The sequence below is a fragment of the Gavialis gangeticus genome, unplaced genomic scaffold, assembly GCF_001723915.1.
Source record: "Gavialis gangeticus isolate Ggan-Ray unplaced genomic scaffold, GavGan_comp1, whole genome shotgun sequence".
Classification (NCBI taxonomy): Eukaryota; Metazoa; Chordata; order Crocodylia; family Gavialidae; genus Gavialis; species Gavialis gangeticus.
In genome coordinates, this window is record NW_017729031.1 from 53,060,623 (window position 1) to 53,084,420 (window position 23,798).

At 40.1% G+C, this 23,798-nt stretch overlaps 1 protein-coding gene across 1 annotated transcript in view; it reads left to right on the forward strand.

Annotated features, from left to right (window-relative positions):
- The window catches only part of UBR3 (ubiquitin protein ligase E3 component n-recognin 3 (putative)), a 354,426-nt gene extending 330,788 nt beyond the window's left edge, over positions 1 to 23,638 (forward strand). Inside the window, exons 34-40 of the mRNA XM_019522846.1 lie at positions 2,070 to 2,194; positions 7,536 to 7,643; positions 8,801 to 8,926; positions 13,630 to 13,806; positions 17,088 to 17,297; positions 18,974 to 19,113; positions 22,144 to 23,638. Coding sequence (XP_019378391.1) covers positions 2,070 to 2,194; positions 7,536 to 7,643; positions 8,801 to 8,926; positions 13,630 to 13,806; positions 17,088 to 17,297; positions 18,974 to 19,113; positions 22,144 to 22,261 — 1,004 coding nt within the window. The 3' untranslated portion in view covers positions 22,262 to 23,638. The remainder of the gene's footprint in view (positions 1 to 2,069; positions 2,195 to 7,535; positions 7,644 to 8,800; positions 8,927 to 13,629; positions 13,807 to 17,087; positions 17,298 to 18,973; positions 19,114 to 22,143) is intronic.
- Positions 23,639 to 23,798: the final 160 nt, after the last annotated feature.

Genomic DNA, 23,798 nt, shown 5'->3' on the forward strand with positions numbered 1-23,798 from the left:
TGAGAGAATATGGTAATTTTTATCACTTAAGCACAGTTTCATTTTCCTATGTGTACTATTTGGAGTTTATTATAAAAAGTAGAATCAAGTACAAGAGAAATTCTTAAGAAGGCCTCTGACAGGTCACCTTCCTAGCTCATAAAAACATGCAGTATGGTAAACATGTCATCGTAGACATAATGGCAACAGTGAGTCTTAAGGTATTTGAAGAATAGTGCCTATGAAAACTCTTTTCAGAGAATGGACCAGTCTTTGCATGAGAAATACAAAGTCATATTGTGTTTTCATTCATACCTTCATTGTGTTAAATTAATGTGCACTGTCCTGCTGACTCGGATCTCTTTGTAAACAGACTTCAGTACTGGAGCTAAGTACTAAACTAGCACGGACTCAGTTGTCTTACAAGCTCAGGGAATCACTCTCTCAGGGAAGTGTGCAACCATCACAAATGCCTGACATACTCTGCAGTTCATTATAAGCAAATTATTTTATTTGTGTTGAAATAGGAAGTAAAGTATGTGCTTTGGGTTGTTTAATATAGGATACAGATGGTGATGATACAAAAACTACTGCCTTTTTAATCATGTAGTTACAAAAGACTATTTAGATGCAAGTTGTGCTTACTAAGTATATTCTGTTCAGATGGATTAAAAGAATATCAAAATTCATAGGTTTGTCTGCCTGAATTTCTCTTTAGCATTTGCTAAACAAAAACTGTTACTAGTTCAGAGATGAATCAGCCAGTCAAACATGGAATTATGTGCCCAAGAAACCCTATAGCTTTGCCTGAATATTGGATATGAGAGGAGGGAGAGAACACAACACTGAATTCCAAATCCCTTTAATCTTGTTTGATGCACAAAATTTGTTTGGCCCTTGACCTTGGAGGGCGTATTTTAACTCAACTGTGCTGTTGGGTCATGTTATATCAGTGATTGTCAACCTTTTTAGATTCAGAGCATGCTTCATAAGTGCCCTGTGTGCTTTGTCCAAAGCCAGACTGGGAAATGCTGCAGTATGAGTGTAGGCTTCTGCTTTCATTAGGGTTATCTGCTAAACCTAAAGCAGACAGAAGTGCCTGCTTAAGCTGCAGCCCTTCCCAGTCTGACTCTTCAAGGTGTCTCCCAGAAACAGAGGTGCTCAGAGCAGGCAGAACTGCCCCACATGACTATTTCCAGGAGGAGCATGAGGAGGAAGGAGTGAGGGGGAGTGGACCAGGAAGGGCTGTGGAGTGGTTGTAGATTATTCCAGGAGATTATAGATTACTCTGTTGTTAGAGGTTTTTAAGATGAAGGTAAGCACATATCTGTCAGGCATGGTTTAAATTAAAACTGTCATAGGGCAGGGGGATGGACTATAAGACTTTTATGCTCCCTTTTATCCATGTTTTCTATGTTTCTAGGACAAAATTTTGTAATGTCACTAAGGCCACAAAGAAAGCTTCTCCCAGTCAAGGTTAAGATAAATTTATAGACCAGTGCAAGAATGCTTGTGCATTCTGTACAACAGAAACTATAGGGCACTTGCACACGTGGCGAGTCTGCTCTGATGTGCTGGAAATCCAGCATGTTAGAGGCGACTCGATTAATTGAATCTGCTGGAGCACATAAATTGACGCGCTCCAGCAGCCTCATGCATCACATGTATCAGTAGCACAGTGTATGTCAGTGCTGAGAAAATGACAATGGTACACTTTGAACTAAGACATGTTCATTGTGCTTTAGTTCAAAGCACATCACCGTTTTCTCAGCATTGACACACACTACGCAACTTACACACCGGCTCCTGATGCAGCGGCAGGTGCTTTTAATTAGCGTGGCTTGCTAATTAAAAGTGCCCAGTGCTGTGTCTGGTGCACATGTAAAAATTCCTATAGGTCTTCCAGGTTGTCAAGGTAAGATATTTAAAAGCAACATATCCAGTTTTAAGATGGTTCTGTGTTTTCAAGTTTGGTACTTTTTCATGCTGGATTCAGCATGAATTTGAGAAACATTCTGTATATAAACTGGAAGAGACAATGTATGTTGGGTAGAAAGTTTGAAAGCTAATGATTTGTGTTTGTTTTATAGAACACTTCACCTGCATTATAAAGGTGCTGTTTACACTGTTGTATACTCAAGCCCTGGCAGCACTTTCTATTAAATGTAGTGCTGAAGACAGGATGGCATGGAAGAACTCAGGAGCTCTTAAAAAGGTTGGTTAGTTTACTAAAGACCATACATTTAATAGATTTGCTTAAGAAATGTATGAAGCATTTTTAGAATGCTATATCTTTCAATGGTAAATTTAAAATAAATATGGCCTTCTTTTCATTGGAATTTTATCTCTGGTTCAACTGCTTTATAAATACCAAGTGAGTTAATTTTGTCTGTTTTTAGCTTAATTTAGTGGATATTTGTTCACTTGAACTAAAACTACATATTTAGGCATGAATATACAGCCATGTTCATAATATACAGAAGGTATTGTAATGTTGTTCCATAAGTTGAGAGGTTTTAGTGGAGTTGAACATAAGTGCTTGCACAATGCCACCTTGTATCCAGTAACATCAGTCTCCCCTTGTCATGAGCACAAACATCTACAAAAGTGTTAATAAAAACATTTTTACTACTATTTTAATTATACAAATACTAATTCTGATTTTCATTTTTTGAAACCCATATGCATGTTTCACTTAGGTCCCCTCTACATATGCAGAGAAAGGTGCAGTGGGATCTAATGCCCAATTCACACAGTTGGGCTTCCTGCCATGCCCACACCTGCAATTGTAAGATGCAATTGTAGGATCGTGCATTAGATCCCATCGTGCTTTATGCTTGGCATATGGGGTTTCATGCACCCCTAGACCCTTAGCATTGTGGCTGCCAAGATCCCAAGGGCTTGGGAGTTTTTCACTGCACATGGTACACCCCTGTGGCAATAGAATGGGTGTTGCATTATTGTTAGCTGGATTTGCGGGGGTGTTGCATTTTTTTCTTAGTACTGTATATTGCCCTGATACTTTTCACATTAGATCAGTACATTTTTCTTTTTATCTGAATGTGACTTGAGTGATGGCCAATTTTACAGGTTTAAATCTGTGACAGACCACTTGAAATAGGTAATAATGCTGCCAGTTAGTATTCTTTCGTGGTCAGCTTGATAAATATACGCTGTATTTTTTACCCTTTGTAAAATACAAATAGAAAGGAACATGTTTTATCCAAACATACATTTAAAATGTTTTAATTGTCATCTATGATGAAATATTTGATTATATGAAAATAAAGAATTACATCACACCATAGGTGGGTTTGCTACATACTATTAATAAACATAATACTATTTTCCAATTTTTATACCAGTATGGAAGTATTTACAACTTGTAAACAATATATGACATAATTTACCAAACTGTGTTCTTGGACCAAGGAAGGGAGTAATTAAGCAATATTTCCTTTGCTTCTTAAAGGCATTTACAGTCACAAATGGTGAACCTTGACATACCCAACTAATTAATTAGCACTAGTATATTCTTTTTGCTACAAAAAGAAAAAGCTGGACTTTTGATTGACATGCCTGTCTTTGGATGTTAACAGTATTGTGTGGGAAGTCATTGCACATCACTTGTGTTTGGTGTAGGTAAATCAAACAGAGCAAAAAAAGAGAAACAAGAGAAATATTAAAAAATAAGCAAAAAAGACTGCAAAGTGGTATTAAAAAGACAAGAGGAAAAAAGAATAAACTGAAAATGGTAGCTGAGAATGAATGGTCAGAAAAAAGGCATACAGGGATAACAGAGTCTGAGAGAGATTACACATAGAGTAGGGAGGAAACATCTCTTTATCAAGTTCTCAGAAGGAAAGACTTGCAGTAGATTTTTGGAACTGCAGTCTTTAGGCCTGAGCAAAGTGTTTAAGTAATGAGAAGGGCTAGTCCTTGGTTCCTTCTCTCCACGACTCGCATGGAAATGAATTCACATGATGGGAATTGCAACCGAAGTGAGTTACGAAAACTGATATATCAGAACGTTTACAATTTCCATTGTTTTGTCAAACTGACTCTTGAACACTCCACCCAGCAAGTTCATTTCTTGGGTACCACTGTGAAACTTTGTATGGCTACATCACTACCATACTGTATCAGAAACCAGCTGACCACTACAGCTATTTCTATGTCACCAGTGTTCATCCTAAGCATACTACTACATCCATTGTTTGTGGATGTAGCCAAGGTCTGTGTTATAACCATAGCTGCTGTAATCCCACTGACTGGGATACACAATTTAGGAAGCCCTATTCCAGGTCCCTACACTTACAATACAGTCCCAAAACCATAGTTACTCAAAATAATAGAACCACTCTGCTTTGACTTGCTGCAATACCAGCCCTGTAACAAGGACAGTAGAATTCCTCTCATCATCACCTACAGTTTCCAGCTTGAAAACCTTGGGCAAATCATCAATGATCTTCAGCCCATACTGAAAAATGATAACCATCTCAAGGTAGTCTTAGGGGACAAACCTCTCATGGCTTACAGATATTAGCCGTTCCCTCCCCTCCCAAACTCAGACAACATCTCTCTAGCAACAGGCTACCTAACTCCAGTTTTCAGCAAGCCAGCAGCAAGCCTGCTACAGACCCAGATGCTAGCTGTGCCCCATCATCGATGCAGACCACATCATCTCTATTAATGTCATATATGCCATCACCTGGTTACAGTGCCCCTTTGCTCTCTACATTGGTCAGATGGGGCAATTGCTACATAAAAGAATGAATCTACACTGATTTACCATTGATTCCAGAAAGACAAAAAGGGCCTGTGGCAGGACACTTTAACTTCCCTGGACATTCCTTCATTGACCTCAGAGTAGCTATCGTTAAACAACAAAATTTTAAAAACCAAATGTGAAATTGTAGAACACTAAATCATCCACAGACTGGATTGTGTGAAGCATGGTCTGGACACAAAATATAGATTTTTATTACTTGGGCTAGTTTTTAACTGCAGCTATTAACCACTAATATCCGTAAATGTGTTAACTGCTTTATTTATTCCTTTTGAGCTATTCAGCCCACTTTTTGCTACTCAGCAGTTCTCCATCCCCGTCTTTCCCTCCACCCCACCCCACCCCCTGCCCCTTTTCTTTGTTTCCTTTCTATTTAAAACCTTTTCTTTCTGCAATTTCATTCATAGCATCTGCTGAATTGGGCTGTTGCCTACCAAAGTTCATGCCTCTGTGAACCAGTTAGTCTCTAAGCTGCCATCTTGCCTTACGTTCTGCCTGATGGACAGAGATGACAATAATTTTTGTACATTAAGGAAATTGTTGTTCAGTTTTATACTTCGTTGTATTCTAAACCTTTAAGCCCATTTTATTTGTTTTGTTTTAGTTTTTATAGTTAAAGACTCATCCTTATGTCTCATTGGTAGTTGTGTTATACTATACTAACATACACTAACATTGATATCTAATATTAGTACTATTTGTATATATTTTGATATAATGTTAAGGAAGATATTTATGGAGACCTTGGCTTATTTTGTTTCCTGAAATGCTTTGCTTTACTAAATCATAATTACTATGGTACAAGTCTAAGTAACCAATTAAAAAATAATTCCACTGAATAATTTTTTTCTTGCCTGTAGTAAATATTACCCATACTTTGTACATAATATTTCATTTTCTCATAGCATCTTCCCTGTTTAGTATAAATAGGAAACGTTTCTTTTCTCATTTGTGTTAACACATTATAGGGAATTCCTTTTTTAGAATGGGTTATTTCAAGTTTAAATTATATTTAAACTGTGATGATAAATCATAAAATTATCTCTAATTTTAAAATCAGCATTTTTATTATCATGCAAGAAAAGTGGGAAATACATTATTAGAAATTGTCACCATTGTGGCAGGGCACTAGGTGTGCCTGCCACTTTAAGGCCCTGGAGCTGGCGTCCTCCATGTGCCTAATGAGGGCACCCATTTTAGACTCAGGGTTGCCTATATAAACAAGGCAGTTTGGCTGCTGGAGGTCAGGCAACGACATTGCCTGGCCTGAAGGCTGCCGAGTTTCACCCGGAGATAAGGGAGAAGCTGTAGGGGATGGTAGGAGGCTCCTGGTCCTGGGTATGACCGGAAACTACACCCTGCCGGGAGTGGGTGGCCTGGTGGGGCTCCCAGTGGTGCGGGAGCCCCAAGGAAATGCCAGGCCAGTGATCACCCCGGTGAAAGGCAGTTCGGGGTGCCTTAACCCCTAGCCCTCACCTTAGGGTGGGTCACGTAAGTCAGAGGTAGTTGTGGGGGTGCAAGCCCCGAGGAGGAGAGTTGGAGGCCATGTGTGGCCAAGGCCACCTGAGCCCTGTGGGGGTTCGAGACTGAGGAGGAGAGTTGGGGCCAGACGCAGCTACAGCCACCTGAGCCCACCTGTGGAGGGAAGCCCTGAGACCCCAAGTAAAGGAGGCGTTACGAGTGTGTGGAGCCCCCAGTGTGAGGGGGGCAGCATGTGGAGCCCTGTGAAGGGAGAGGGGGCTCAGCCAGAGAGAGAGAGCTGAGTCCTGACCCCAGTGAGTCCTCCAATGCAAGGAGGCAGAGTTTGGGTTGAATATAACACCAGTAGTAGCACCACGACCTGCTGCCCAGGGTGGGAGTGAGAGTCCCTGGTGAGACCCTGAGGCACCAGTCATGGTGTGGGGTAACCCCAGCTCCCCACGTCAGTAAAGGAGGACCCAGAGAGGGGGACCTTGGGAAAAGAGTATGGGTCATATCTCGAGGCCTGCCAGAGCTTCCCCTGACTGGCCCAGGCGGGGGCCAGGACCAGGAGGGTCAGAAGGGCAAGGAGGCCCACCAAGAGGGATGCCCAAGAGCCAGGGGCCTGGGGTCCCTACTTGCCTGGAGGTGGGCCAGGGCTAGTGTGAGCTGAAGGTCCCAGTGAGGGGACCGCACCCGAAGGGGAACAGATGCCAGGGAGATTTGTGGCCCGGTATGACGGTGGCGGAGTCCGCCTGAAGGGAGGAACTCAGTTGGGGGTCCTACAGCAGGATTCTGGGCCCCATTGTGGAGAACTGGCACGTATGAGAACAATGATGTCGTCTGTGAGGCTTGGGCTGTGGTGTAGGGGAGGAATGGAGCTGCAGATAGTGCCTCCTAGCAGCGGGGCAGTAAATGGGCAGCCTACTGCCTAATTGCATCTATTAATTAATCAATTAAGACCAAGGCGTGGTGGGCAAGAAGGTGGGCGGTTTGCCCAAGAACAGGTGGGCAGGCCACGCGGAGATCAGCTGCAGTAGGCCCCCTGTTACAGTCATATTGTATGTAATGCATGCATTTGACAATTGAATTGCTATTTAACTTCACTGTGCATGCTAAATATATTGCACCTGAATTGCATTGGATTTTTTAGCTTTTGCCTGTCCAAATATTAGTTTGAATCCTAAATATTGTGTACTGTTCTATAGCATTTACTTATACTTAAAACATCATCCATTCAATACAAAATGTGTTTATAACAGTCACTCCATGGCGTCTGTAACATGATTTTCTTCCGCCTTTTTCACAGAATACGTCAAACGGAGAAAAGTCTTGGGAAACATTGCTAGGTCATGTGATTAGCGAGCTCTCTAAAGGGAAGATATTTGTGGAAGGAGAAACTGATGAATTACCTATGGTATGTTTTTTAACAAATTTTTATTTAGGAAGTTTTAGTTGGTTTACAAATCATCATTATGTTATCAGGAACAATATAATCATGAAAACAGCTGTAGGTTGGTTTAGAGAAACATAATCCGTATATGATCATCAAATTACTTTGTTTATAAGGGTGTTACCATATTACAGACTGAGTGTCTAGATATCATTCAGGATCTGGTGTTCCTGGTGATTTTATTAAACTGAGTGAAACTACAGTCTCTTAATTTTTATCAAAGCGAGGTTGTCTTATCAAATATTAATATTAAAAAAATTGGATAAGTGTTGTGTGAAGGAATGTACTTTAAGTATTGAACAAATGGTAATTAAATAGTTTAAGTATCTTCTTGACCCATGTATATGGTGCTGGGTACTTAATTGATATCTTAATTTGTTTATAAAAACAGCTGTCCATATTATGCCATAAGTCTCCTATATGAAGATGATTTTTCTTTTTCTAGTGAAATTGGACTCAAAGTGACTACTGAGAATGGAGAAATTGTGTCTTCATTATTTTGAGTGTGTTCTTTCTGCGGTAAAGCTCCAGGAGGATTATCAAAGGATTATTATTATTTGCTAACAAAAACCAAGCAATACAAATATTTGATTAAGAACTAATTCCAAGTATACTCCTTGGTGACTGGACGTTTCACCATCTATGCATAAAAATTCCTCTCACCACAGTTTCTCCAACATTTATCCCATTTTAGACTCTATACATTCTTAACCTGATTTCTGATTGTATTGAAACAAACAATACAAAAACTGAGGTTGCAATTTTTTTTCCAGTGCAATGCCCATTCTTCTGGACGTGATTTGTCAGTCTGAGTTCTTTTCTGACATTATCTATAGATGAATATTGCCTTATTAAAAAGGTTATTAGAAAAGATTGTGAGAGTTGGTTTTATAATGGCCCACAAGCCATTACATCTGTTACAGTGATGTTGCTTTGTAAAGTTTCCAAGTTGAAGGTATTATATTCTTAAATGACTTGAATATATTAGTGAATTTACATCCTTTGACAAGTAATGTACAACACACCACACTTTTTAACCTGAATCGTATCAGACTTACTTGTTTAGGAGTGAATGTAGCCAAAGCAGAATTTTAATGTGACCTTTTTTCATCTCACTGTAGATTAGCCCTGGTGTTTGGTCTCCTCAGTCAGTAGAGTGTTACCTACAGCAGTTCTGTCTGCCTTTCCTCAGGATCACAAGCCTTCTTCAACACCATCTTTTTGGAGGGGATTTGCCCAGTTGCCAGGTACAATAAGCAGAGGTCTGAGAGTTTTTTCTGTTAAATTGCATATCATTATTGGGGAATGTGTCTCACCTACAGAATAACTGAGAATTTCAGTGTTTTATATTGTCACCAGTAGATATCTGTTTAGATGTAACGCACTTCCTGGTTGGCACCTAGCAGACTAAAGATGCATTTAAATAAGTAATTTCATTGGTGTAGGGCTCAAGATATTTGTTTTTAGTGTAGTATCAGGAGTCATGGGTAGAGCTTTGGTCTATATCATAGGCTGGATCCTTCCTTTTCATTTGCATAACTCATGGAAGTCTAAAGAATATTCATATGCAGGAATAATTGGACTCTGTTGTATGCAAATAGAATTTTAAATATTTTAAATGGTCACAATATCTCACCTTTATTTTCGTAGCTATGTGGCAACACAAAAAATCCACAGAATGTTTCTCTTTATGCTATTCCAGCAAGAATTAAATGGCACTGCTTTTTAGCGTGCTGGACCAGGGTTGTCAGATAAGGCTGGGCTGGTCTGTGTGCCAGATTGGGACCATGCACTGGAGCCAGCGCTCAGTACTAGTCCGGCAGGGTGCTGCATGCAGCATATGCCCCATATTGCCCCCTGTGCTGCCTGTACAGTGAGCCCCAGCGTAGGGCCGGTACATGCTATGTGCAGCACATTGGGTTGGACAGGCCATGCGTGCTGCGTGTGGCATGGGGTGCATGCTGTCATGGCTCTCCATTTAGACTGGCCCTGTGCACTGGCTCCAGCACAGTCTGATCCAGACCAGGCCTGGAGCCAGCATGGTGCGTCTGTTGTGGGTGTTGCATGCAGCATGCACCCTGGATCAACTCCCTGTGCTGCTTCCAGCTCCTGCAGTGCCAGGTCCAGCCTGTGTGCCATCTGTCCAAGACCTGTGGGCTGGATCATAGGGCTCCACGGGTCAAGTCGGATCCACAGGCCATATGTCTGACACCCATGTGCTAGATTATCATAATTTCTAAAGGATTAGATTTATTTTTTATCAGAAGTGAAACCAGGACGTAATTTCCTCTCATTTATTGACATTTACTCCATTAAATGTTAAAAGTTCTATATGAAGAGCATTTACAGGCTTAGCCCCATTTGCTTTTCTGCTGTGAGAAAAATCAAGGACTTGAAAATAAAGAATGTGCTGCATTTAAACATTTAGATGTATTGAGGAAACAATTGGCTTCCTGTCACCATTGCTATAAGAGGGGCATAAATATTAAATGTTAATACATGGACTCTCATATTCTGTTGTGAATATAAAGTTTTTTGCTGCATTCCAATTGAGAATTAAAAAATGAATGCATGGAACATTTTTAGTAAGTGCTGACAGAAAGCTTTGAGATGCACAAGAAATACAAATAAGAGAGCTGCTGCCCTAAAGGGCTTGTAGCCATAGTTAATTTGCCAAGGTGACTTAAGAGAGTTAGGTACTAAAATTGCATAAAAGCCAAAATATTCTAGAAACATCTGGCCTTGTTATAGGTTAGTCCCTTTTTCAGAAATAGTGGACCTGTTTCAATGAAATTTTACAGGCATTAAATAGCTTGAAGCAAATACCAAGCACATAACATTTCAGGATGAATCTTTTCCAGGAATGCATGGAAGAAGTGTTTTTTCTCCTTTACATTTATACTTAGTTATGCATGCTTGCAAGCTCACCTACTCTAGATTGGGGCAGACAAGGGCCGAATCAGGCCCTCAGTAGACTCCATTTCCCAGCAGCCCCTGCCCATGTCATTGCAGCTGGTTTCTGTGGAGACTCCAGCAGTGGTGGGGCTATGACAGTGCAAGGCCAGGGTTTCCAAGGAGACTGGCCACAGCATCACAGGCAGGGCATGCAGCCAGGTGGGGAGCTGCTCTGGGGCCAGGATATTTTGGCGGTGACAGCATGGTCCAGAGCTGGGGCAAAACTGCAATCTGCTGCCTGCACACCCCAAGCAGGGGTGTGCAGACAGCAGATCATGCCTCTGCCCCAGCTTTAGACCACACTGTCCCCATGACAAGATCCCAGGCTGGAACCTGGAGCAGCTCCCCACCCAGCTGCATGCCCTGGCAGTGCTGCTGGGGCCAGTCTCCTTGGAAACCCTTGTTTTGTGCTGTCATGGCCCCACTGCTGCTGGGGTCTCCATGAAATCTGGCTGCAGCAACATGGGCAGGGGCTGCTGGGAAATGGAGTCAAGCTGCTGGCCAGATCCAACATTTTGCCCACCCCAAACTAGATGGAGTTATGGACAGTTTTGCCAGCCACCAGTTCAAGTTACCCCCTCTTTCCATAGGACTACAGCATGTACATGTGAATGTGTGATTCCATTGCTTCCCAGTACAGTAACTCCTGCTCTTGTTTCAACAAGCTTTATTTCTAGAAATAGATCAATTGGGTGTATGCCTTTCAAATACTTGTAATCATAGAAACCAGGGGTGGCCAACCAGTAGTGGGATGGGCAGTCTCTGTGTGGCATATGGCAGACTGGGAAGGGGACAGGCAGTACAGCAGTAGATAGTGTGGAAAGCAGCAGATTGGCTAGGGGAAGGGGATTGGAATGGCACTGGTGAAGGCAGAGGGTTTGATATGTGGTATGTGTTAGAAAAACAAGATGACCCATGAGAAGCAGTTGACCCTTGAGAAGCATATGACCTTTCCCTAAGCTTAAAGATAGCCTTTTGCTGACAGTAAGCAAACTTGTTCTGTGTATTTTGTAACTCTGTAACAGCAAGCAAGAAAACAAAACCCCCAAGCTAGTGGACATTCCCCAAAGATGTGCATGCATATATGCCTTATGCCTATGTATACCTATATTTGCATATGTATGACCTGTTAGTGTAAAAGGTGCTACCAAACTCAGATCGAGGGAACTCTTTGTCTATTGAGCACTGAGTAACCCGTCTGCAGAGAAATAAATCATCTTGCCGACACTCCCTCGTTCTCTGCCTAATTGATCATGGCTAGGAACGAGCCCAGAGACGGGAAGTGGCCAGTGCTCCTCAGTGTATGAGCACACCCTTCTGTGTATGGGTGCTACACAGTAGCTGGCCAATTTCCCCAACATATGTCTACCTAGAAAGTTGGCCATCACTGGCATAAGAGGGCAGAGGGAGGGACAGTGGTCTGAAGTAAAAGGGGAAAATAAAATTAAATAGAGAATCTAGGACAACTATTTAGAATTTATCAAGAATATATATTAGTGAAATGATCATCATGGAAATAGAATTAAATTATTCTTACTGCTTTTTAAAATTACAGTGGACAGAAAAGAGCAATCTTTTATTGAGAGAGAGATCCTCGTAATAGGTCATTTTTATCCATATACAAGTTCATCAGTTGTATTTGCTAGTTTACCTTGTGGCTTTTTCAACCCAGAATACTGTAATGATTCTTGTTCTAACTTGAAGCTAGATGCTTGCTAGGCATTTCAGTTCATATGTGCTTGGAAATGGTCCTGATTTTACATAGTGTATAATTTTATTTTTAGCTTAGTTTCTGGCATGTGTCTACTCTCCTGTTCTTCCCTTCTAAAAGCCAGTCATGTATCTTCAGTATCTTTTCTGCCAATCAGTTATGCATTTGTTGAAAAGCTGTAATAGCTCCTTTGCCAATTTCTATTATTCTGTATTCTTGCAAAATGTCTTAATATTTGGCGTAATCTTTTGTGCATGTTTCTTTACATTCTCCAACACAAGTTTTCTTTCCATTTGTACATATTCTTAACTTCACTTTATAATCCGGTCCTGTCATTTATTAATTTGAAGCCTCTTCTCTCTTACCCTTGGTTATACCTTATCAACATTGCTCTCTCCTTTAATAATATATTTCTTGCAAGCCTGTGGGCATTTTTTGACATACCCTAACTCATTAATAAATACTTCACTTTTTTCTTTTGGTCATCTTCCCCTATGTTTTCTTATTCCATTCATTTTCTCTGCTAAAATTTATGGCCTTAATTTACCTTTTTATTGTCCTTTTCTCTAATTATTAGCTTAGGCCCCAATTCTGCAAGTGATATATGAGCTAATTTTAGGCAAGTAATTAGTTCCATTGAAATTAGTTTGAGTGTTCTCATGGTAAAAAGTTAAGCATATACATGTAGGACTGGAGTCCTAAACATTCATTTGCTTCTGTCATGAATTACCAAAGTAATATTAAAACTAGTTCATAATTTGTAGATTGCACTACTCCTTTAGTCATGGGTTGACTTAGTGTAAGCTAAAATTTCATGGGCTTTATTCTCCACTGCAACAAAGCAGCTTTAACTTATATCCCTAATGTAAGGTCTTCAGGGACTTTACAGGAGTAGGAAGTCAGATGTAGCAAAGCCTTACTCTCTGTTCTCTCCTTCCTTGAAACTGTTTCTCTCTTTGTCATTGGAACCAAAATCTTCAGGCATAGAGACTTGTGCCTCTATCTTTACACTAGTGAAGATTCCCTAGTTGTGGGGAACTGATGTGAGAGGGTCTCTGATTGCTGTAAACAGTGCAAAGTGTGAACTTTGTGGATTGGAAAATACAGTCCTCATTGTTTTAGGAAAACTAGAGCCTTTTTGTATTAATTCCTCCCAAATATTCTTCCAAGCAGGCTCTGCCAAGACAGCTGTAAAGTCATTGAGGCATATTAATTGATAAGAATAGTGTAATACTTCGTGTTTATAACAAAATAAGCTAAGATTTTATATTTCATGTCTAAAAGGAACATGAAGAATTTACTGTTCTTGCAAGTTGCCTGGGTCTCTTACCATCGTTTCAGTCATCACATCAGTTTACTAGTGCCTCTTGCCTTGATTGGCCAGTGCCAGCTTTTGACATGATATCTCAGTGGTGCTTAGAATTGGCTTCATTTGCAGATGGGCATCCAGAACAAGCTAAGGTATGTAAAATGTAACCCCCTTAATACAGTGTTGATGTGTAAGAAGAGTCACTTGTTTCACTGTATGCACGCATACACTTCTGTTTCTAAAAAAGCATCTAAAATTTGCTTTTTATGAAATTTTAACAAAACAAAATAGTTTTAATGAATATGGGTTAGACAGGTTAGGAATCTTATCAAAAAGAAAAGGAAGACTCCAAAACCATGTGCTTTCTGAAAGTTGGAGATGAGTATTTGAAATAGCATTTTTTGAGGATCCTACAGAAGTTGCATCCTTCTAGAAAACTGCCAAATAAACAAATATGACCTGTCCCACTCGTTAATTGGATTTGTTGTATTGCCTGTCAATATTCTGAGCATTTTCAGTTAAAACACTTGGGAAAAATGAAAGTGCATAAGCTGATGAGGAGAGAAAACAGAGCATCAGTGGCCAAAATGGGTATACTATTAGCTTGAACATAAGACCGTAAGATGATAGATCCCAGAAGAGTTCAAGTTGTAAGGAGGGCAGAGTTTTCCATCTGTTCACTGCAGGTCCCGTTCCACTTTATATTTCTAGGGGAAAAAAAGATTTTATGGCCAAAACAAGAGGATGGTTTTTTTACAGGGCACTGTGTCAGAAAAAAACTAGTTTTATGTCTAGCTAGGGGTCTCAAAGTCCATTTCCAGCCTGGGATATTAGCTTGATGCCTAATTACATTTGTCACCCCAACACCTATGAAAGTCAGGGAGTTACAGATATAAATTCCTGTAATAATTGCTTGAAAATTTATCCCAAGGATATGGTTAATAACTTAAAAGTGGACTGTTTATCCTGAAATTCAGCATTGTTGATCTTTACTTACCAAGGCAAAATAATATTAGATTACAAAAATCTTGATTACCTACTTATCACAGCAATTAAAGAGGCAAAGAATAAACCTAATGTTGATTAAGAACTGAAATAGATTACTGTAGCTCTTGCAATGAGAAGTGAAAAGTATGTGGAAAAGAGAAGTAAAACTGACAGTCAGGTAAATGAAAGATCTTTAATAGATTGAGCTGTAAGAGATGCTGTGTCTTCTTTGAATGGTGCAGAGGGAAACATTTAACAATATCAAGGCCTGGATCGATTAAATAAACTTTTAAACATGATGGGCATTTTTACATATGCTCCAGGGTGGTGTTGGTGGGAGCTCTTGGGAGCCGCTCTAATTAAAACACCTGCAGTGCCTCATATATTCAGTATCCTGTGTTTCAAAATGGTGTTGGAGCACCTGGGAGCGTTCCAGTTAGAACGCCACAGCAGACTCCCAGCACATTCTAATCAGAGCATGTTGGAGCACTTGTATAGGTGCCCAATGAAAGCATCCATTGTGTAGTGAAAAACTAGGTCAACAAATAATTGCAGTCAGTTTAAATAGGTATCCATTACAGCGTTTCATTTTCTATTTCAATAATTATATTGAAACAGTTTGAAACAATATTTTCTAAGTTTGTAGAGACAGGTAGGCAGGAAAGAGACAGACTCTGGAACCCATAATATTGTTGCACTTGTTGCAATTGCATAGGATTTGCATGTACAATTTAGGTTAAATGCTGTGAAAATGTGAACCCTAAATTTTAATTACAGTGTTTTTGCCCCAGTAGATCTGATTTATCCAAAAGGCTATGGCCAGCCATGGTCATAAAACTGTTTATATGTACCTTTTACACTTGAAAATAGGCAATTGCTGTTTTACTGTATTTTACTGAATTCCTGGCCTTCTAAACTCCTGTAAAATTGCAAAACGGGAATATGATAAAAATATACCCAGTTTTATTTACATGCCTGTCAGCAGGCTGACTGCAAAATTGAGTAGACTCAGCTCATTTGCTGGCTCTTTTAAAAAAAAAAATAGCGTAAGATATTCAATAATAGCAGGCAGTAAAATTAGAAAACCAATATTAGGCATTGGCTTGTCTAATATTCCAGATGTATAGAATATTCAGCAATTCCTGTTGACTTCATGTGAATTGTTGACAGCCAGTTGCTCAGTACAAATTTCAGAACCTAACTTCACCTTTTTCTTTTGAAAATCTTGGTCCTAAATTTCAGTACAAGTAGCAGTTTTGCTGGTCTGTACTGGGGATTAGCAATAATTAAATCGTATGATTGACTACCCACTGATGACCACACTGGCAGATCCAGGATTTTATAAAGGGGACTGCAGGGCTGACTGCACCCCTGCTTCTACCCCCTACCCCTACACACACACAGCAGGAGAGGGAAGGGGACAGAAGGGTTCAAGTTCCAGAGCCACTCCTGCCGTGCTGCCACTGGGCTGCATGTAGACCCAGGCTTGGCTAGCGACAGTGGTAGTGAAGGGGAGGTTCCCTTCCCCCATGCCTGCTTTCAGGGTAGCGGGGAACATCTGGGGGACTGGTCAGGGAGGTAAAACCTGCCAGCTGCTGCTGTTCTTGACTGAGCTTGACTTCCCGTACAGCCCAGCTAGAATGGGCAGGAATAACTCTGGAGCTCCCACTCCACCTCTGCCCCAGCAGCTGGAGATAGCATCAGTGGGAGATGGGGGAGGGGAGAGGAGGGGAGGATGCTTACTTGTTTCATGGACTTAAAAAAAGACCCTGACTGCTGCTTTTGCAGTGTGGTCAACTGAAAGGGGGGTATTGCACCCCCCTGGATCCACTCCTGGATGACCATAGTTAGAGGACCTCCTCAGCATAGACTAGGCTTCTTTTAGCTGTGAAATTAGTTACATTTAGAAAATCTATATCATTGTGTCTTGGGGAAAAAATAATAGTAGTCAGGTTACACCCTTAAGAGTTGGGTAAACAGAACAGCTTACTCAGGCATAGAGTTCTCAGGGGGAAGCCTTACTGCTATAGAACAGGGTTTCTCAACTGGTGGGATGTGAAAGTCCTTTAGGTGGGACTCAGGTTGCAGCAGTGAAACTGGAAGTGCCACAATGGGACTTCTGGTTTTGCTTTTGTGCACTTTGATTGGCCTCTGGGAGACCCCCACCTCTTCCTGTTTGTTGACTGGTGGGACCAGGATTTTTTAACCTTATGTAGGTGGGATGTAAGGTGCAAAAATTTGAGAACCACTGCTATAGAAAGCCACATCTAGTTGTCTTCAGCTAGAGGGCAGGTGGCTGTCACAGGACACAATTGAGCTTGTGTGGAATACAGTAAGAACATAAAATCTCAAAGTGCACACTCCCTTTCTTCAAAGAAGTTTGACATTTACTTTGTTGGTTTTAAGTAAATCTATGTACAGCTGTATTTTCTTGTTTTCTTTTTAGGCTTTGCTTATTCAGGAGCCTAAGTGGGACTTGCCACGTCTCCTTCAGTTGCCTGAGAATTATAATACCATCTTCCAGTATTATCACAGAAAGACTTGTACTGTCTGTACTAAGGTCCCCAAAGATCCTGCTGTCTGTTTAGTTTGTGGTACATTTGTGTGCCTGAAAGGACTTTGCTGCAAACAACAGAGTTACTGTGAATGTGTACTGGTAAGAGATAACAAATGCAGATTTGATAGAGAATCTTAAAACTACTAAGAATTTTTGCTGCCCTTATTCATTTCTGAGGATTTTCTTCTCCGAACATGTTTTAATTAAAAGTTTTAGTGGGTGTCCATCTCTGTCAGGGTTCTGCCCTCCCCCAAGGAAGCTGCTTGAGGAGAGTCCTTAGAACCGTGATTCTCAACCAGGGTGCCATGAAATCTTTTTAAAGGTGCCAAGCAAATAACACTGTTGGGTGCACAAACACCTATGCATGATTAATAAGATAAACCCTGAAATTTCAAATAGCAGTCCATAGTGTCAAAACCATTCCAACCTGTTGTTAGTGTGCTCAGGGCAACAGATTTATATTTGAATTGCCACAGGCTTGATGCAGTGAGTTACTTTAGCAGGTCACTTGGGCAGTATTTTCAGACTTTAGGTGTTTGTTTCTATATGGCCTAGATCAGTGGTGGGGGAGCCACAAATTAATTAACACACCCTCCCTAAGTTCCACTTTGATCCCCTTCCCCTACCCTATCTGCTGCTCTGCTATTTACTCCTTGCCCTGTGCTCCCTGCCCCAACTGCCACCGTGATGTCTGCCCCTTCCCCAACTAGCTGTGTGCTACACAGGCTGCCTGTGCCACATGTGGCACCCATGCTGCAGGTTGGCCACCCCTGTTCTAGATATCTCAAGCTGGCTTCCAAAGAAGCCTAACTGGGTGTCTTTAGCTCCCAGTGATTACAACAGATACTTTAGGTGGCCAGGTCATGGGTGCAAATTGGATCCCTCCTGTCAAATTGAGCCTGAAACACTCAAATGCCTGTAGTAGGCAGGAACTTCTGAAAATGTGGTCTCTGCCATATTTTCCCTTTGCTTCTATAATTTTTTTCTCACTGCAAAATTACAGTAACGAAAGGGGCATACCTAACACCTAATTTAAATAATATATTTTCCGTGATTGTCTTTCTCAGCCTGATCTCTGAATGTATTTTCCTAAAAATAGCCATGAAAAAAAGACAAAAGTTTTATATACTATTCTGGAATCCTTTGATACCTTTGGATAAAAGGTGTTTTATAGGTGGAAAGTAGTGCTACCTCTCTAAAGTTATTACAAAAATGAATTGCTTCAGTTAATAAAGATTGTTGTTTGAGAATAATGAAAAATGTAACCCCCCCAAATCCTAAATATTTTTTTAAAGGTGACCCTCTAGATAGTATGCTAGGAAAGCTTAGGAGCTGTGTATGGCAACAAGTGTCCATTTGTAAGATAAAGATAAATACTTCATAGCATTGAAGACAATATCTGATTCTCGCTGTCCACTAAACATAAAATTTTGCCATACTAAGTGATAGGTTTCTGCCAATAACAAGTCATTACATTTCCCTATAGTAAAGTAGATTGTCAGGGTAGCTTGTTCTGCTTAGTATTTTCTCAAACTGCTATCCCGAGAGAGAGAGAGAGAGAGAGAGAGAGAGAGAGAGTGTGTGTGTGTCACAGCAACATATATGTAGAGTATTTTTGCTCCTTCATAAAATGTATGGGGCAGGCTTTACTTTCTTAAATTGGCAAGTGACATGACTAAATATATAAATTGTGCACTTACAATAAAACAGTCTTAACTTTTTATTATAAAACTGACAGTTACATTATTCTCTTACCTCCAAAATATAACTTTTAGCACTCTCAAAACTGTGGAGCTGGGACAGGAATATTTCTTCTGATCAATGCATCTGTAATCATCATTATTCGAGGCCATCGTTTTTGCCTTTGGGGTTCTGTTTATCTAGATGCACATGGTGAAGAAGACAGAGATCTTAGGTAACATTTTAACATAAGCATGTTTAGATCTTGCTGTGTTGTTTAAGTATATGTAATACAGTGAACCAGAGCTGCTTGATTATTGTCGATTGCTTCTGAAGTAGCACATGGGTAGAAACTGAAATGCTATAATTATATTTATATTAATGGCTATATTCACATTCTCTATGTAAAATAAATAATGTAGAACTTATTAAATAAGTTGTGCTAATTGCAAAGGTGCCTGTGGATTACCACCTTTAGACAGATGAGAGTGGCATCTTGCAGGCCTTCTACTGATCTACACAGAGTACTATTCATTGATTCAGAGAGACAGGATATAAGCTTTATAGAGGATTACATCCAGTCTTCACTGGCTTCCTTCTCTTCAATCCTGAAAGAGCTATTTTTCATAGATCTTATAAAGTTCAAGGATACAAAGGATCATTATTTAATCTAGTCTTGATCCCCTGTATATTGTGGATCATTAAGTTTTGATTTGTGACTTTAGTTACACCAGAGCATTCCAGTCTGCAGAAGATCAAATTATTGTGTGCCACAAACACAGGATAGGAGAGACTGAGCTGGTGCCCAAAGCTGGTATAGCAAGAAGAAATTGATTAAACAGATTGCTTAAACCCCTGACAGACATTACATTTGTGGCGCAGTTGTGTTCCTGGATTCCATCTGCACTGGCAAGTAGAAAAGGCATGATTTGGATCTGATGCACTTGTGGCATGGCTGGATGCACAATTGTTAGGATTGGGAATCAGATCCCATCGCACCATTAAATAAACATATATCTGCCAGGGGTTTCGGTTGATCCACATAAGCAAACTACCCTCAAGAGTGCAGTGAGAACTCCCCACAGTTCATGCTGCTCTGAGTTCAGGGAAATTTCTTTCCAACCCCAAATCTTTTGATAATTTTTATCCTGAGCTTCAGTCAATCATCAAAAAAGTTCCTTGTGCCACCTTAGAACACCAGCTTGCTTTTTCCAGTGTCCCATATCCATTGGTGATGGCTTCTGAGAAGGGCAGGAAAACTCCAGAATACATCTGGTTACTTGTGCAATGAGGAAGAAAAATCTTTCTCAACCCCTGCAAGGCAGATGAAGCCTAAATCATCATGGTATTATGATATAAATATTGTTTTAATGCAGAGCTGCAAGTGTTAAGAACCTATTGAATTCTATTATTGACTCTCTGTTCTTGTAGATGCTCAGTAGTAACTGTAGAGGGGATCTAGGCTTCCGTGTTAGATTTTTTCATAGAAATATAGCATTAAAATAGTATTAGCTGTATCTTAGCCTATTCCAAAATACTGGCCAACCACATATAAGTAGAGTGTTGGATTATTTGATTGAACAGAGAGGAGGGGAAAGGAAGGGGTAATCTTTTGGCATTAGGGCACCTTCCTATCCCTTTCTTTCTCTTGACAGCACAGAGGGGAGATGAGGGGGGAGAGAAAGGTAGAAGGAGAGATTTTCTTCCTTTTCTAGCTGATACTGGCTGAACAGTAGTATGAGGGAGAGCTGACTGTACCCTTAATCACTCTTTTGTGTAAATCCCTCACAACAGGTAGTAGCCAGTGTACTTGGTTGATACCCTACAGTGCAGGTATCTTTTGAATTGTGAGTCTAACTCACCACACATTTGGAAGAATCAGGAAGCAATTTTTCCTGATATTGAAGAGATGTTTAGTGGAATTTCCCACCTTTTTGCAGCATCTAGTCTAACAGGGAAAACAGACAGGCATTTTGAATATAAGAGTTTGGTTATAATTTGCAATTAGGTTACAGTGCTTAAGACCCGTGAGAGGTTAAAGGGGCTTGTTTGCAGAGGTAAACAACTGCAAATAATCTTATTAACCCTGACTAGCCCAGAGTTAAAAAGTGGAAACCTTAAGTTTTCACAGACCAAGTATCCATAGAAACACTTATTCCCCCTTGGAAGAAGGAAATGAGGAGATTCAGAGAAGGGCAAAATTTTAGAGGTTAGTCTGAAGAGGTCAGCTCTGACTTTTAGGATCTGGTCACACAAGGGCACTTAGCACACATTTTCTTTAGCCTGTAGTAAACGTTGTTGTTCCTCATCAAGTTAGAATGTGTCCTGAGCAGTTGCTTGGTAATGCTTACTATTATCTCAGCTTGCTTTGGACAGGGCAAGAGCCTTGCTCCTTGCCACTGACCTTGATACTGGATGTCACAGCTTGCACATTTGCCTGTGAGGATGTGCAAATGCATGCTTGGAGCCCACAACCTCCCACATGCCCAGGCTCTAGAATACTAGGATGAGATGGGTCTCTGCTACTGTTGGCATGCGGAGGGAGACATGGAGGGCTGAGCCTGAAAGAGGGTGCGACTCCTACTGCTGGATCTACCGAGCAAGCCAGGTTTGCCACTGGCAGTTTTGACTGCTCTGGTGTGGTGCAGAGGTTGGGACTGACAGACAGCTGATTTTGGTGCAGAATCTTGAATTTGTATTATCTTCATAGAGCAATCCCACAATAGTTGAACATGTGCCATATAATACCATTTAGAGGCACAGCTTTCTGTTGGAGGAGTAACTTGCTATGGTACACTTGCACTGAGCACATGTTTTACTGCTGGAAGGTGTGGATGCTCGCATTGAAGTTCAGTTAACATGTCCTAAATGTAATGTGTGGCAGGGTCCTTAGTTACATGGCATAAGGCTACTTAATCCCAACCTACCCAAATATATTTTGGAGCAAGGGTGAGGGTACCTCCCCGCCCCAAAGTGAAGTTAAAAGTTCATAAAGATGCAACCTTCATTTTAACATTTATCTCTGTCTGTGATTCATTCTCCTGTGAGTCTTGTTCTACCTTAGAGGCTTTTACAAACAGAGCACCAGGCAAGTCAAGCTGTTTTTCAGGCATTTGTGTGCATGTATGTTTAAAAAAAACCAAATGGAAACATAATTTGACTTTACTTTTAGAACACTTGTTATGAATATAGGGCCACTGTGTAGCAGTGTTCCACCTGTTCTGCATTATTAACAGTTGATTTTCTTTTTTCCCTTTCTCTGTAGACGTGGTAAACCTCTCTACATATGCAAGGAAAGATACAAAGTGCTTGAACAGCAATGGGTGTCGCATACCTTTGATCACATCAATAAAAGATGGGGGCCACATTACAATGGATTGTAAATCATCATCATCTCATTGCCTTTAGCATGAATGAATGCAACTTGACTGAAAGTGGCTTTAACTGAATGGGGGTTTAGCTCTTTCACTGTGAGAGGAAAACAAGTAAAACTATGCCAATATAGGGAGTCTTTCAATAATTAGGTGCTGTTGCTACCAAATTAATGGCTCAGTAATTTTAAAATTAAAAAAAAATTCTTCTGACTGGTGTGAAAAATTCATGAAGTAGTCTGCTTTTGTTTTTGTTAGCTTTTGAAGTCCACTAATAACAAGAAGCACAAGATATACTTAAAATTGTTTAGCAGTAACAGGTCTTGGGGATGACCATCAGGTTTTTATTTTTCTCTAAGCTGAGCTGAGTTTGTTTAGTAATTTCTGCTGAAACACTGTATATGTACCACAGCTACTAAACATATTGAACAGCTTTTTCTTTGCCTTTCTTGTGTTGATTTGAGATTTTTGCTTGATATGCATTTAAATTATATAAGACTTGTAAAACATGATTTGTGAGATTGTATAGTAACACTTGGTCTAAAAATAGAACTTTAAAAACCATTTCACTTATTGTGAGAAATCTATTGAAAGAGTTCAGGCATTGCTGAAAACTGTATGCATTCTCAGGAATTTCATAGATATTCTCCGTAGATAAGTGAAGTAGCTGTACATTTAGGTAGCTTGATGCTCTTAATGTAATCAGAATACATATTCTTATTTTTTTCTTTCAGAAATTAAACTTGCCACTTCACTTGAGTGAATTGCTAGTGATAACACACAGAGATTTTACTGTATATACACAATTTGTAAGCCAGCCAACATGGTAGATTCTAATTACAAGCATGCATGCCTGCCTTTCATTATGAACCAGATGTATGTTTCAGAGTGATTAGATTTGGAAATGTGCAGGCTATCCAGCAAATTAAACATAATTTTGGATCTTTCCTTTCAGCTCAAGAGGTTCATCTGTATTGTATTTGTTCAAAGTAATCACTGCTCTTTTTGCTTGATTTCCTAAAAAGAAAAAAAAAACTTAATACATGGCCCTGGTGAATGAGCAATGCATCTGCATCCTCATTGGAAGAATTCCAAATAAACAATTTGTTTAGAAGGCCTAAAATCTATGAGAATAGGCATGATTGGGCTAAACTCCATACTGTAAGTAGGTAGGAAAAATACAGATAAAATACTGGTTTGTAATATATTACAACTAAGCATTTTTCACAGATGACAGACATTTCTTTCATATCATACTCTCAAACAGTTGCTGGTAATTCTGACTTTCATTGCTTGTTCTGTAAAATATACTTTATATGTGTAAAATAAAAACATCTTATGATAAAACCATGTACACAGATGAAAACAGGTCCCTGTTCAAGGATCTCAGTGGAAACCATTCTCTAGTGTATAGTGGGGGAAGTAAAAGGACTGTACAGTAGTCAAGAAAAGTGAACAGGCAGAAGAATACAATTTTTAAAAAAAATGCAAGCAAAGAGTTTTCCTTAAATCTACAATTAAAAGATGTGATAATGGTTTGCTGTTTTTT